The sequence below is a fragment of the Parasteatoda tepidariorum genome, chromosome 9 (assembly GCF_043381705.1).
Source record: "Parasteatoda tepidariorum isolate YZ-2023 chromosome 9, CAS_Ptep_4.0, whole genome shotgun sequence".
In the NCBI taxonomy this organism is placed as follows: Eukaryota; Metazoa; Arthropoda; class Arachnida; order Araneae; family Theridiidae; genus Parasteatoda; species Parasteatoda tepidariorum.
In genome coordinates, this window is record NC_092212.1 from 5,152,601 (window position 1) to 5,167,798 (window position 15,198).

Consider the following 15,198-nt stretch of genomic DNA (forward strand, 5'->3'; position numbering starts at 1 on the left):
ATTTAAGGAGTGGATATTTTGCCATAATGGTTGTTGCAGCACTTCACTTCTCCCGGTGACGCCCACCTTCAAGTGCTTGCATTTGACAGTTTAAGTTCTTAATTTTTTTAATAACTACTTTTAAAATGTTTTTTACGAATAACCTTTTTCTGGAGTTTGTTTGTTTATTGATGAATTGTTAACTTTTGCTATTAAAGAAGGATGTTTCTGTGCAATAGTGCTTTATTTGACACATTTCAGTTTATCAATAAACAACAATGAGCATCAATGTATTATTAATGCACTTGGTAATTTATTATTAAAAAAATTCTAGGCAATCGATTGGCTACTGTGGAGTGTATCCAAGAGCAATGGTATTCAGATGATTACGCAACAGGGGATTCTAGTCTGCAGGTTAAAGTAGCAGAGACTTAGTAGAGTAATAGCAGAAACATTAGATGTAACAATTGAACAAAATGTGGAAAACTTGCATTAACAAATTAATTATTAAATGTGTAAGTAGAATAAGTAAAATAAAATAAGAATGAGAAAGTATAATAAGAGAAACAGGAAAGATATATTGTAGTAACAGTTATTAAATTGTGTTGTGAGTTCGTGGCCTCGAACCCCGCCGGCCGAAGACTCCTCGTGTAGTTGGTGACTGATGCACGTTAAAACTCTGTCCAGTCGCAAAGTCCTCCATATTCCCATAACAAATGAATGCCTCTGGGGGTACTGGATTGGAGATCGATCGTTCTCTGATTCAGGTCAAAATTACGATCTGTGGATGAATGAACGGATGTATGAATGCATCCGCCTTATAAACAGGTGTGACGTATGATGTGGCAGAAGTCGAATTCTTGGCCATAGATGGCGCCACTGAAAAACAAGAATCGTACACTCTGCTTTAAATTTCCTCGGTTTCACCAAGCAGGCTTCCCCGTGTGGCAAGTGGCACTAGAACCAACCAATTGTACAAAGGTTCGTAATTGTGGTGGTTACAAGTTGATGGTGGTTACATTGCTGATAATTTATTAAGTGGTTTATAAAATACAAATCAGAACAAAATTGGCATTGAGACAAGAATTGAGTGAGGGATTGATTTAATTATGATCAGCAATTGTGTAGGTCAGAATTAAAGTCAGGTAACAACAAAATGAGGGAAATGGAGTTTTAATAAAATAAATTAAAACTGATTATCAAATTTAAATTAAAATATTGAATAAGATTAGTATTAAATTGAGATTAAATTAAGGTTGAAATTGAAAAGAAAAAGATTTTAATTAAGATTGGTTTAAAATAGGATTAAAAGTAAGACTAAATTAATAAGTAATTAATAGATTTATTAAAATCAAAGCATGGTTAAAATTAAACTTAATTTAAAAAATAAAATTATGGTAGAGAGTAAATTAATTAAGTTTAGAATTAAAACATTTTTAAAAGTAAAAAAAAAAAAGAAAAAGAAAAAAAAAGGCACCAGTGCGACTATTTTGCGCTTAGTCACAAGATATCGTATTTAAAGTTCGGACACTCGGGCTCGGGCATTTTTATCCACCACTATTTCTAAATAATTCGTAGGTTTATATAATTCAGCACTTCATAATACTTATGCCATACTAATACTTTTTAAAAAGCAAGCAAATGTAGTCAAATATTTTCAAAATTAACTTTGTAGTTATCTACCGTTCTTTTAATTATTTTGGCGTGTCCGGAGCAGTTGGCATCTGTGCATGTAAGAAGTTAGTGCTCATATTAACTCAAACAGCATTATAAAGTCCTTGGAGTATAAAGGCAGAGATGCCAACTTGCTGTGGACAATAAATATATATTTTAAAGTGGTAGTTTATCAATTGTGATTCTTGGATTAATAAATTCAATTTAGTAGACTTTTATCCGCCACTGTTTCTAAATAATTCGTAGGCTTACATAATTCACCACTTCATTTTATTTATGTCATGCTATACCTTTTAAGAAGCAAGCTAAAGTTGTCAAATATTTGCAAAATTTACATTGTAGTGATTTACCGTTTTTTTAGTTGTTGTGGAGTGTCCGGAGCAGTTAGCATCTCTGTAAAGGGTTAATATCTTTTTACATAAAGCGAAAAAGAAAACAGGCCTGCCAACTTCTACGATTTTGGCAAAATATTTTAAGGAGTGGACATTTAAAAACCAATACTTTCAGAATATTTGGTAACTGCACAATTTTAAAAGCTTTATCACGAAAGAGTGGCTTCGTAAATCAATTTTTAAATAATTTATATGTGTAGTGGTGTGGAAAATAAGTTTAAATGAATTAAAAATAATAAATAAAAACAGAACCATAGCTGCCACTAGAATAAAGTTTAACAAAAGGCGTTGAAAGTTGGCAGCCCTGAAAACGGGTAAAAGAAATAAACTTCTGATAATAAAATAAAACAGTGAGTGAGAAAAACATTTTATAAAAACGTTAGTTTATTGTTAGAATTTATATCTGAAAAAGATAAGGAAGAGATAAAACAGTATCAAAACGATATTATCTAATAGTTTCTTCTCTTTCTTTGACGCAGATTAAGTATGCACCCTGCGGTTCTAGCTTTTTTACTGTCTCAAAAAGTCAAAATATTTAATTAAAACAAACGGAACTTAAAATGAGTAGGGAAAGATTTGTGAAACTATTTTGTTTTTTATTATTATCATTTACTTTTAACTTTACTCATACAAAGGCAGAGGAAAAAGATTTTGAATTATCAAATGCGTTCAGGGATGTTGAAAATCACGGTGCCATCTCCGCAGGTATTTATATATATTTTGTTTCCACTTAATGATAAACCAAAATCGAGTATACGATATGCATACGAATTGAGTATATCATGTGTATATGAATCGAGTATATGATATGTATATGAATTGAGTATATGATATAAATACGAAGTGAGTATAAGATATGTAAACAGAGTAATAGAGTTTAAAATTTGTATACTAATCGAATAATCGAGAATATGGAAGCATCGAATAATTTAGTATACGATATGCATTCGAATCGAGTATGTGATAAGTATATAAATCTAGTATATGAAATACGAAGCGAGTATACGATATGTAAACAGAGTAATAGAGTTTAAAATTTGTATACTAATCGAATAATCGAGAATACGGAGGCATCGAATAATATAGTATACGATATGCATTCGAATCGAGTATATGATAAGTATATGAATCGAGTAATCTAGTATCAATTTGAGTAATCGATACGATATACGATACGATTCGTGTAATTCATTATTTGATATGTGTAGTGTACGATTCGGAAAATCGATTATACGATGTATTAATTGAGTAATCGAGCACATGACAAAAGAGAGTTTACTATAACAATACGTGATTCCCACTTGTCTCAAAGCTTAATAGTAGCAGAGTTGCCAGCTTTGTCTGCTCTGTAGGGAAGTTTTTTTTAAAATGTATTTTAAATTAAGACAAATAAAGATGTTTTAAGTTAATTAGCAACTACCATCAAATATTTCCCGTTTTATGCAATTTAATGATATATTGCAAACCAAATTTTGTTTAAAATTTACTTGAGTGAATAGTAAGTGTACTACCCACTTCACTTTTATGCGGTAGAATTACATCTAAGTTTATGATGGGATAAATTATGATCACATGTTAATTTTTTTTTGTTGTCTTAAATGTTATTTTTAAAGAAGCAGACAAGTGTATATATATAAATTTAAACCAATACGTTCTCAATAAACTCGCAATATTAAAAGAAAAGCATAAATTTAAATTAGTCGTGGTATATTAAAATTATTCGAAGCATATATTTAAAATGCATTCATTGCGTAAATTTTGCAATTGGGCTTTGACTTTTATGTTACATCAGATTAATAAAATAAACAAAAAGTGGTAGTAAGTCTTTTTTTTTCCTCAAATAAAAACTAGGAAATTTTTTTTTAATTTTTTCTTCTCTAGCTATTATTAAGTTCAAATGAGGGGAAAAATAATAAGCGAAACTAAAAATATAATTTTGAAAAAAAAATCTGTAGCTTACGGAACAAATCCAATTTCAGATGCGAAATCCCCTATTTAAGTAGGATCAAGGCACTTGTATAAATACAACAATAAAATTGTTCCCATGTTCACTGGAATTATATTAACACGTTGAATGCCATGGGGGTCACCGGAGATCGGCACTGAGTTTCTTCGTAGCGCCACGGGGGTCACCACTGACCTGCGAAGTCAAGATTATTCGAAACACATAATTCGAGTAAATTTTTAATTTTTTTATATTATTACCGTTACTTAAATGGTTTGAAGAAATGAATGCAATATAGAACACACAAAAATAGTTTTATTTATGTGCACAGTTTTGTTATGTTTGTTGAGATTTTTTCTTTGATTTGTGGAGGTAATTTCATGTCACTTGGAGTAAACGTTTTTTCATGTGTGGCTTTATTAAAAACAAAGGAAAGCATTTGATTTAACCCTTTCGTGCCGACTATCACAAATACCTATGCCTATGCCTATGTGAGGTGTGTATCTAAGTATCGGCCCCGAAGGGGCCCTAACTCATTCATCTCAATGGGAAAGTGTTTTAAAAAAACTGCCTAAGCAGATCTGAGGTGGATGTTGTAAATCAAGTGGGGCAGGAGATCGTCCGTGGTTGAGGTGGGCTTGGGGTGGATTCCGTTGGCTAGGTCTTGAGTGTTGGAATGAGAGAAGTAAGCAGCTGGATTACTGCTTCATCTTTAAGTAACTCCTGAAGTTCTTTGAAGACCTTCAGGAACCTAGTGGCGTTCGAAGTGGAGTCTTTTGGTCTGTTCTGTGGAGCTCGATGATTTCTCTTAGGCCGGGCACTACATCCTGTAAAACAGGCTGGGTGGGCGTCTTTACAGTTGGCACATGTCGCTGGGAGGGAGAGAGGCTTCGTGCATAGATAAGTGAAGTGGGCTCCGGCACACTTCATGCAGGCAGGTTCGTTGGGGCAGGATTTCTGCGTATGCTCAAATTTCTGGCACTTATAGCATTGAATAGCTAAGCGCCCTCCATGAAATTTCTCAATCTTTACTGGAAGAGTAAGGAGAGTCTTCACGTCGATGAATTCCCGATGTTCTGGGGAGTCTGGGAGTATCACTAGAAACAGGGGGAGGAGCTTGTAGCCGTCGCCACGCCTCTTTCTAAGTTGCTCAATTTTGATTGGGCGAAGTCCATTCGCCTCGATGTCGTTCCGGAGACTGTCTGTCGGGTGGTCTACGGTGAGTCCTCGCACGAGAAATCTGAGTTTTCTCGGCGGAGTTGAAGGAGTTTTCGGTGGAGAAGGCTCCATCGGAACTGGTTCTAACTGATTTGTCGCTGGTGGGTTTTCTGGGGTCAGGTCAGAGGCAGGAGTGGCTGGCTGACGGGGTCCGTTACCGTCTTTACTCTTCTTCTTTTTCTTTCTCGGTCTTTTTGTGGGAGATTTGGGATCAGGCAGCACTTCTTCTCTGGTCTCTGTTGATGATTCTACAGTCGTAGACTCGGGGGGTGATTCAGAAGTAGGAGTTGGATCACTGGGTTCCTTGGGCTGTTCGGGTTGGTCTGGCTTTTCGGTATCCATGGACTTGAACTCGTCGTCAGGTTCCTCAGGGAGCAATTCCTTCCTTCTAATTATCAGGGCACGTCTTTGAAATTCTGCTATGTAGGGTGGCTTATCACCTTTTTCAATATGCCTATTTATTCGTATTTCGCATTGTTCGATCTGGAAGTCAATGTACGATAGGTCAGACGTTTTTGCAAATGGTGCAGCATAAGCTAGCCGTTCCTCATCGGTAGTCAGCAAGTCAAATTTTTCCTGTCCGGTGAGTGGTCGCTGCGCGGGCCTTTCGGACCGCCGCTTCCCACCACGGGCAAAATTATGGTAAGACATAATAGTAGAGCTCGGTCACAACACAACCTCGCTCTAAGAGGGTCAGTGAACGAGGGTGACTATCACAAATACGTGACAGCATAAAACCGTATCAATCAGGTTAAAAATATAAAACTGGTAATCAAAGTATTTCTTTAGCAGTTTATTTGTGGGCGGAGTAATAATTGTTTGATTTATTTAATTCACCAATCCTTTGTTCAAAATAAAACTATTTAGTTATACTTTGAATTAACATTGATTATATATATGTTTAAACTAACAATAATTAAATTAAAAGCAAAGTAAGTCTGTCAAATTAGCAACGACTACATTTAAGTTACCGTTTTTTATTTAATTACAACTTGATTCTGATTTTGTACGAATGCTTTTCTGAATCACCCGTCCCCAAAGGGTTAAATAAGAGATATCTGAGTCAATATCGTCGTTGTTTGCTTGCAAATACAAGTGTAATAAAGTTGCAGCTCATATGATACTTTGAATTCTTGATATGCAGTGGTGGGAAAATTAATTAAAATGAGAACTATTTAATTAAAAATAGCTTAAATCTTTAGAAATGATTAATTTAAAAGAAAGAGCAAGTTTCTAACTGCTCATAACTCTGATTTCTTATTGGTGCTACGATTCAGCCAATGGCTTTGCAATTGCAACAAATAGTTCAAAATTATTTTTCTTTCTTGTTTTCAAAACTCATAATGAAAATTACCTCACGATTTCACAAATCAAGAGGAAAAGGTGAAAGGCCTCCTAGGGGAATAAAAGCCTTGAGCTTGAACTTGAACTATAGTAGGGAACAAAGTACCTGTCCGCGAAGCGGACTATCGACTTCTTCATCTAAAGTAGTGCCCGAGGGCGCCTGTAATAATGTCGATAGAGTTCGATAAAAAATCGAGTCCTTGTTGGGGGTTGGCATGAGTTGGAATAGAAGATCATCATTCTGTAGGGGAAGACCCCTTGATTAGAGATTGAAGTAAACCTAGCACTTCTTGATTTTTCAGGATCTCCTGCAGTTCCTTGATGATTGTAACAAGTCGATGTGCTAAGGTAGCAGGTGTATCCTTAGTCTGAAAACTTTTTCTTCTGGGACGAGCCTCGCACCCAGAGAAATTTGATGTATGGCTTCCCTCGCAGTTGCAGCATTTGGCGGGGGAACTTCTATCTTTCTTGCATTGATATGAGAAGTGCATTTCTGCGCATTTCATACATCTTGGCTGATTGGAGCAAAAACGCTGCGTATGGCCGAAGCCTTGGCATCTGAAACATTGTTTCGGCCGGCGGCCGCCACGAAATCTCTCTGCACTGATGGTAAACTGTTGAATACTTTTCGTTGCGAAGATCTTGTCCTGATCTGCCATTGGTGCGATGACGAGAAAAAGGGAGAGGAGCCTATAGGCCCCGCCCACCCTCTTCTTGAACTGTATAATTTTGTGAATTTTTAAGTCCAATTTTCCAAATTCTTGGAAAATGATATCCGTATCAAAATCATCTGGCAGTCCTCGGATGAGTATTTTGGCATGCTTGGTAGTCAGAGCTTTTTCTGTTTCATTGGAAGTCTCTTTGTCTTTTTTGGGAGTCTCGTCCGTGGAAGCAGATGTAGAAGTTGGCTTAGTCTCCGGCTGAGAAGAGGGCTCGGAAGGAGAAGAGCAGCTTAGTGTCGTAGAAGTAGGGCTTGGAGTGGTATTAGCAGCATTAGTGGGCTTCTTTTTCTTCTTCTTTTTTCTCTTCTTTGTCGGTGGTTCTTGGGAGTTACTGGCAGCATTAGAGGCCGAAGCCTCTTCATTCGGCTCTTGATTCTTTTCAGTCTCCATAGGAGGGGGAAAAGTCTCAGTAGCTTGTTCTATTTCTTCCGATCCCGAAATTGGATTCTCCTCGGGGGGACTCGGCTGGATTGGGTTTCCTGAGTAATATGGCCTAGTTGCTCCTTCGGGAACCTGGAAATCGTCCAGAATTAGGATATACCCCTTCTTGTCCAGCTGAATAAACGTTCCGTAGCAGTCTTCGTATATATCTCCTGGTTTTAGATTGGGAAGTTTGTAGTCTGTGTAGATAGCCGGTCTAGAATAAGCTGTCGGTGGTGGAGCGCTGGACGTAGTCTTGCCTACCCTGCCGGAACGATGATTAGAGCCGCCGCGTGAGGAATAACCAACACGTGAAGGTACAAATCCAGTAGCATAACTAAATCTTGATGACATGATTCAATCTCACAGAGCTGGCCGGTGAAAGCCCTTTTATAGCAAGACGTAAAAGATGAAAAACTGGTACGCAACACATTTTATTATAGCATTTTTTCCGAGAAAAATAAAATATCTGTAACTACCAAGATTTCTTTAAGATTTTAACATATATAATAATCTGCTTCGTCTCCAAGATTAAATAGATATTGTTAAATAGCTATAAAAAAGAATAAGTTAACTCCTCCCAAAAACTATAAATAACTGAACTGATTTTACTACCAGCCTATTCCCTTTTCCGTCTCGCTTTTACCCCTGCCTTGAGCTGACTATATGGCTAGAAGTTGTCACGTGGTAACTCTTGAAAAGGAAGCGTAATTGCCCTTATTCTACAAGTGTTACCTATTTTACTTCGCATTTAATGTTAGCGTCCACCAGCAATGCTACGGAACGCAATTTTTTAAGTTGTATGAACGAAAAAAAATACTTTAATGATCAAAGATCTTACCCTGTATATCATAAAACGTATTTATATCTTAAAGTGGTATATTTTTAGAATGCGAATTAGAATTAATTTTTTTTTTTTTAATTATAATTTGAATTTGTAGAAACAATGTAATGAAATGCTGTAGTTATCAGAGTTGTTAATATTCCGAAAAGTAGAAAAAACTAGTAGTATACCATTTAATTTCTATCATTTCCTCGGGAGACTATCGTCCGTGAATACCAAAAATTGTTGAATGTTAATTTTACTGAAAGAACTGTGTATAATATTTTCCCCATTCATCATGAACATTGAACTATTGTGGATGAGGTGATGGATTTTAATTTTACATATCTGCTAGCTTGTAGGGTCGCTGAAAAATATTTTACAAAGTGGGAAACAACAATTATGTTTGGAAATGTTTGTTTTGATTTTGAGATCGAAGTTAAATGATATTTTAATATGTTAGCGGCATTTAACTTACTGAAAGGTTATCTCGATTTCAAGCGGGGATCCTTTTACTCCCCCGCGCTGAAATGAACTTTGCGTCCGAGGAGGTGGAGCCAAGTGCCAACTCCTGGTGAACGAACTATACTTGAAACGGAGCTAATGTAAATTTGCAAAATCTCCCTAATGACTCGTCGTGGTAGTAAAACAATTTTTTTTTAAACTTTAAACATCAAGATTTAATGAGGCCAAAACATTAAACGCAACTAAGATTTTATTTTAAATTAAGTATGCGTTATAACTTTTTAAAAGTTTTGTTTATCAGAGTTTCGATACTCTTCTCAAAAACAAGTAAGGTGGTTTTACTATCAATTTTTTTTTCTTCTCTGAGATTCAAACAACCTTGAGTCATCACTGATTTCTATTGCTCCTCAATAATACTACTGGATTGATTCAAATTATATAGCTCACCACTTGATTTTTTAAAAATTTTCTTGAATTTAAATAGTATTTAAACATTTGCTGACAATTATTTTCATTTTTTCAGATGTTTGCAATTCAACAAAAGACTGTAATTTCTTGGGACAATGCATCAATATTGCAGGAGAAAATATTTGCGATTGTTATTACAATGGATTGAGCGGTAAGAACTGTGAGATAATTGATGAATGTTTTCAAAACAGTGGTATGTGCGGCGCAGATGGGGACGCCGATTGTTCGTTCCACATGATGAAAAAGAAAGCCTACTGCAAATGCAAAGAAGAAGGTCAAAGATTTGATGAACCAACGAAGAAATGCGTGCCACAAAGTGAGTTTTATGAAAATTTCTTTTAAACATTTTATTTTTGAGGCGCATCAAAGAAATTTTTGAAACTCCAACTTCGATAAAAGAGGAAATATATCCGGAAACGCGTTTTGAAACAAAGAAAATAGATCACAACACGTGCTTGAAAACAGAAATAAATCTCGAAGCGCGATTTAAAACAAAGTAAATAGATTCCAAAAACGCGTTTAGAAAGTAAGGAAATAAATCACAAATGACTGATACAGTTTTAATGGAGTGCCTATCCTAGGGGGATATCTGCTCCTTCATCTAAGTCAGTGTTTCCCAAACTTATGACTTTTGTGTACCCTTTCTAAATTTTTCGTAAAGCTGTGTACCACTAATATAAAATGAATGTATTTTTTACAATTAAAAATTGCACAAAAGTTAAAAATCACAACTGGCTGTTGACACCACTAATTATTAACTGTTATTTCTGCAAACAATAGCCAATAGAAAAATACGTAATCGTGAATTTTTATGGCTAGCTTTGTTTTTTAATAAAATTTTTTGAAATTTTCGTTTGTTGCAAGATATTTCGCATAAAAACGTGTACCCCCGCTAAACTGTCCTGGGGGTACGCGTACCACACTTCAGGAAACACTGATCTAAGTTATAAAATTTAAAAGGAGGATGGGACGGGTGGTGCGGGGGTTAACATATGTTAAGTCTCAATGGGTGACCATATTACAAATAATGCAAAGTCTGAGATAAATATATACATGTAACACGCAATGGGATTAGATCACAGCAAGGGCTGAAAAGACGGAAAAGAGTAAAAACTGGTAAAAAATAAATTTCATTTTTGCCCTTTTTTTCCGGAATAATACAATATCCATGACTACCAAAATTTTTTAACGTATGCACTTTATATATTGAATTGCTTTTTCTACGAGAAAAATTTAATAACAAGGAATTATTTATTATTAAGAATAGGTTTCCTTCTCCTGAAAATTATCTATTATTGAAATAGTCCTACCAGTGTTTTCCTTTTTCCGTTTCGCTTTCAGGCCAGATCACAACACACAATTAAAAACAAAGGAAAATTGAAATGCATAGCTGCCAACTCTTCCTGTTTTCACGGAAGATTGTATTTTCATATTTTGAGTGGTAGCGAGAATCATGTAATTCCAATTAACTTTTTGAGTTATAATGATAATTATACATGAGTTTGACCACCACTACATATAAATAATTACAATAAATATATAAAAGCATACTAACCAATGCAAAAGAGAATAACAGCGTGATCAAAGTACAATTATATTATTGTGTCAGATTGTTTTTCGTTTATTGTTTCACTACCACTTGGAAAGTCCTTTCTCGGAAAGAGTGAAAGTTGGCAGGTATGGAAATGGCATTCTGAAAAAAGCACACAAAGTTAACCAGTTTTATCCAATTTATGTCAGCAATTTCCTTAAGCAAGCAGCGATTCACGTTTCCTTTTTTAAAAAAATATAAATCTTTGCATATACAGAGTGGCCAATTTTCTCCGGACCACAAATATATATTTTAAAGTGGCAATTTATCAATTCTTGATTTAATAAATTCAATTTAGCAGATTTTTAACTACCACTATTTCTAAATAATTTGCAAGCTTATGTATTTCACCACGTTATACTATATCATATTTTTCCAATGCCATTAGTTTCAGTCGCCCTAGGGCATAACACAGATCAGAGGTCTGGTGCCCGCTTGCGCGGGCCGGTACCTTGCCAAATTACATGATCTAGCTAGCTATATCATATTTAAATTCCTTTTACTTCAATTGCATTCCAATTACCTGAAAGAACCACCCCAAAGATCAAGACGAATGGGGAAAAGGCCGCTAACGGCCCCAGGCGCCCAGATAAATGATGATGATGATAACTACCTATATCATGCTATACCTTTTGAAAAGCGAGCAGAAATAGTCAAATATTTGTAGAATTTACTTTGTAGTTATTTACCGTTTTTTTAATTATTTGGGAGTGTTCGGAGCAGTTGGCATCTCTGCATATAAAATATCGCAGTAGATTAAGAATCTTTGTATTTTCAATATGAAACTATAAAGAAATGACTTGATTGTTTTACCAGTTCTTATAATTTTGGACTAAATAACTGGCAAGTTTATTTGAAAAGCCGCTGTAATCGGTTAATGGTAAACAATAAACCCAAATTTTTAAACTCTACAGATATCTTAGAAAAGAATACCCTTATCCTACAACGCTTTTTTTTCTGTATGGTATTAAATGTACGCAGAAGTGTCTAAAACAAGTAGAATTCTTATAAAACTTTTATCAGATTTTAACAATTTGTGTACATATCTGTTCAAATTATTTCAGGGTAGGGATGAACAAATTCTAAAATGTTAAAATATTTATTTATTGATTCTTCTAGAACTAGAAAAAATATTTTCTGAGAGTAAGGGGTGAGGTTTTCGTATTTTCCCTCTCCATGTAACTCGAAAGAGGGTTACATCCATCAAAAAGATATCCGCTAAGGCTAGTAATGTCCCAGTGCTTGATACAGGAGTTCCATATGGCTTTGTTTGAAATGAGAAGGATACGGAGATACGTATTTATAGTCGCAAACTCCGAATTGTGTCAGATATTCAATACATGCTGTAAAATAGAAGAAAAAAAATATAAACTTAGCTACCACTAGAAAAAGTTTTCTCAAAAAGTTCAGACAGTTTGCAGCCCTTGGTCATTAAAGGGTCAATGGATTTAAAAAAAGCAATTTAATGAGATGCGTTCCCTTTGACCTAGGCCTAGTGGAGAATTTATCATAGATATTTGAGAATTGAATCGATAGTGGTTGACAAGTGAATTAGACAAACCAATCATATTCATAAACTAAACTAATTTTTAGACATATATTTGCTACCACTTTCTTATTTTAACTAGTTTCTTTTTATTAAAAGGCATTTATGAACCAAATATTAGACCAAGTTCAACGCTAAGTTGCCTTCATTGTAGCTCAGAATGGTCTGATCGGACTTCTTATAAGAAACCGTGTGAAGCTTTTGCCTTAGTAAATAATAAAAATAAAGAAGCAGCTTGCTCAAAATTTTAGATGATAGTATAGTAAAAGCATGAGGGTATTCTTTTTGCAGGCTGAACAGACGCAGCAGTTGAAATTTTGTTTTCTGTAGAATTTTAGTTGAATCAGGACCCTAAAAAGTTGCTATTTTCAATCTTTTTTTAATAAATTTTGGAATTTTATTACTCACCACTTTCTGAATTCTTGATCGTCCCTGACTGCCCTTGATATATTAATATTAAATATTTTTGGCGAACAATTGGGAGCCAAAACCTCATTGGGGGGCGAGTGTTCTATCCTCTGAGCCATCACAATCCGACCACAGTAGTTTGCCAACTACTATGCATAGTAGTTTGCAACTACAATGCAGCCCAAATATAGTAGATTGCCAGCTACTATATACTTTAGAAGATAGTAGATTGCCAACTACTATATACTTTAGAAGATAGTAGATTGTCAACTACTATATACTTTAGAAGATAGTAGATGCCAACTACTATATACTTTAGAAGATAATAGATTGCCAACTACTACTTCTAAAACCCTTAGTAGCAACTTTTTAGTAGTTTGCCGACTACTACTAACGAGTTTCTATTTTCAATCTGTCTTTAAAAATATTTGAATTTTATTAGTCACCACCTTTTGAATTCTTAGTCGCACCTGGGAGTCTCTGGATATATTAATCTTAAATATTTTTGGCTAACCACTGGGTGTTTGAGTATAAATTGTTTCTAATTATGCGTTTTTCATTAATTATGTGCATTTCAGAGAAATGCACAAATCATAAAGAATGCCACAATGGTGCTGTTTGCGAAGAAAGAGAAGGAGATGAGAAATATTGTTCTTGTGAATATGGAACGAGCGGAGATTTCTGCGACATCATCCAAGAGTGTGTCGACAATCCTAATCTGTGCGGTGATGCGGAATGCAGGTACAATACTCTACTTCGACGTGCATTCTGTTATTGCGACGACATCAACCAAAGGTTCGACTGGTCATCGAAAAGCTGCGTTAATCGAAGTAAGTCAACCAGAAGGTTAATCCTTATTCTTTCTTTATTCGAAAGCTGGGATAGCAAGGGTCTCGACTTGTTATACCTTTTCCTTAAATACCTTTTAATACCTATCATAAAAGGTATAAATACCTTTTATGATGGATAAATACTCTCTCTATTCTTGTGCTAACTAATATCTTTACTTCAAAGTCTGAACTATCTAAACCATTAATGTCCATATCTAAACCATTTTTCTTCGATGAGCTGTTTTTCTCTAGACATAGCTCAAAATGCCTGTAAATAAATGCAAGTAAGTCAGCAACTTGATATCGTTTGGTTTCATTAACCCCTTGGGGACGGGTGATTCATGAAAGCATTCGTACAAAATCAGGATCAGGATGTAATTAAATAAAAAGCGGTAACTTAAATGTAGTCGTTTCTAATTTGACAGACTTACTTTGCTGTTACTTTAATTATTGTTAGTTTAATCATATATATAATCAATGTTAATTCAAAGTATAACTAAATACTTTTATTTTGAACAAAGTAATGGTGAATTAAATAAATCAAACAATTATAACTCCGCCCACAAATAAACTGCTAAAGAAATACTTTGATTACCAGTTTCATATTTTTACCCTGGTTGATACGGTTTTATGGTGTCACGTATTTGTGACAGTCGGCGCGAAAGGGTTAATCATTCTTTACTTTATGTTAGTGTTTCTGATAGTCAACAGCTGTTTTTATGCGGTTGCCACGGATTATATAAATTTAAAATAGTGGTATTAAAATTAAGTTGTAATAATTTACACTTTTGAAAACCAATTTTCCGTTTAGTATTCTGAGAGTCATCTGATGAGTTACAATTGTAATATACCCAGTCACTCAGGTGTCCGGGACTCGCAATAATTGCGCTTAGCATTTAAATAAGTAGGAAAAAGTCAAAACGAAATTGTTCTTTCAGCTATTAAATTTGAGTTAGCCATCGGAAAGGTAATTGTTTGCAGCTATCATTTGATTTATACACTTCATGGGATCTGTCCATTTTCTTTAACACACTTTATGATCTGTGTGCATTTTCTAAATCATCCATTTCTATCTGTGTCGGTTTTCTACGCTTTTTGAGCTGTGTCCATTATCTTAAGCACCCATTTTGATTCATGTCTATTTTCTGAAACACGCTTTTTGATCTCTCTCCATTTTAAATACCTTTTTTTTTCAATCTTCCTTTTGCTTAAATATGCTTTTTGAGCTGTAACTCTTTTCATGAACACGCTTTTTGAGCAGTGGCCATTTTCTGAAGCACGCATTTTGATCTGTGTCCATTTTCTTAATTACGCATTTTGATCTGTGTCCATTTTTATGAACACGCTAGTAGTATATGGGGGGGGCTACAGGA

General features: G+C 34.9%; 1 protein-coding gene across 1 annotated transcript in view; it reads left to right on the plus strand.

Moving 5' to 3' along the window:
* The first annotated feature begins 2,503 nt into the window (after nt 1-2,503).
* The window catches only part of LOC122272547 (latent-transforming growth factor beta-binding protein 1-like), a 20,242-nt gene continuing 7,547 nt past the window's right edge, over nt 2,504-15,198 (plus strand). The window contains exons 1-3 of the mRNA XM_071185319.1: nt 2,504-2,750; nt 9,506-9,766; nt 13,574-13,825. Of these exons, the coding sequence (XP_071041420.1) occupies nt 2,606-2,750; nt 9,506-9,766; nt 13,574-13,825 (658 nt within the window). The 5' untranslated portion in view covers nt 2,504-2,605. The remainder of the gene's footprint in view (nt 2,751-9,505; nt 9,767-13,573; nt 13,826-15,198) is intronic.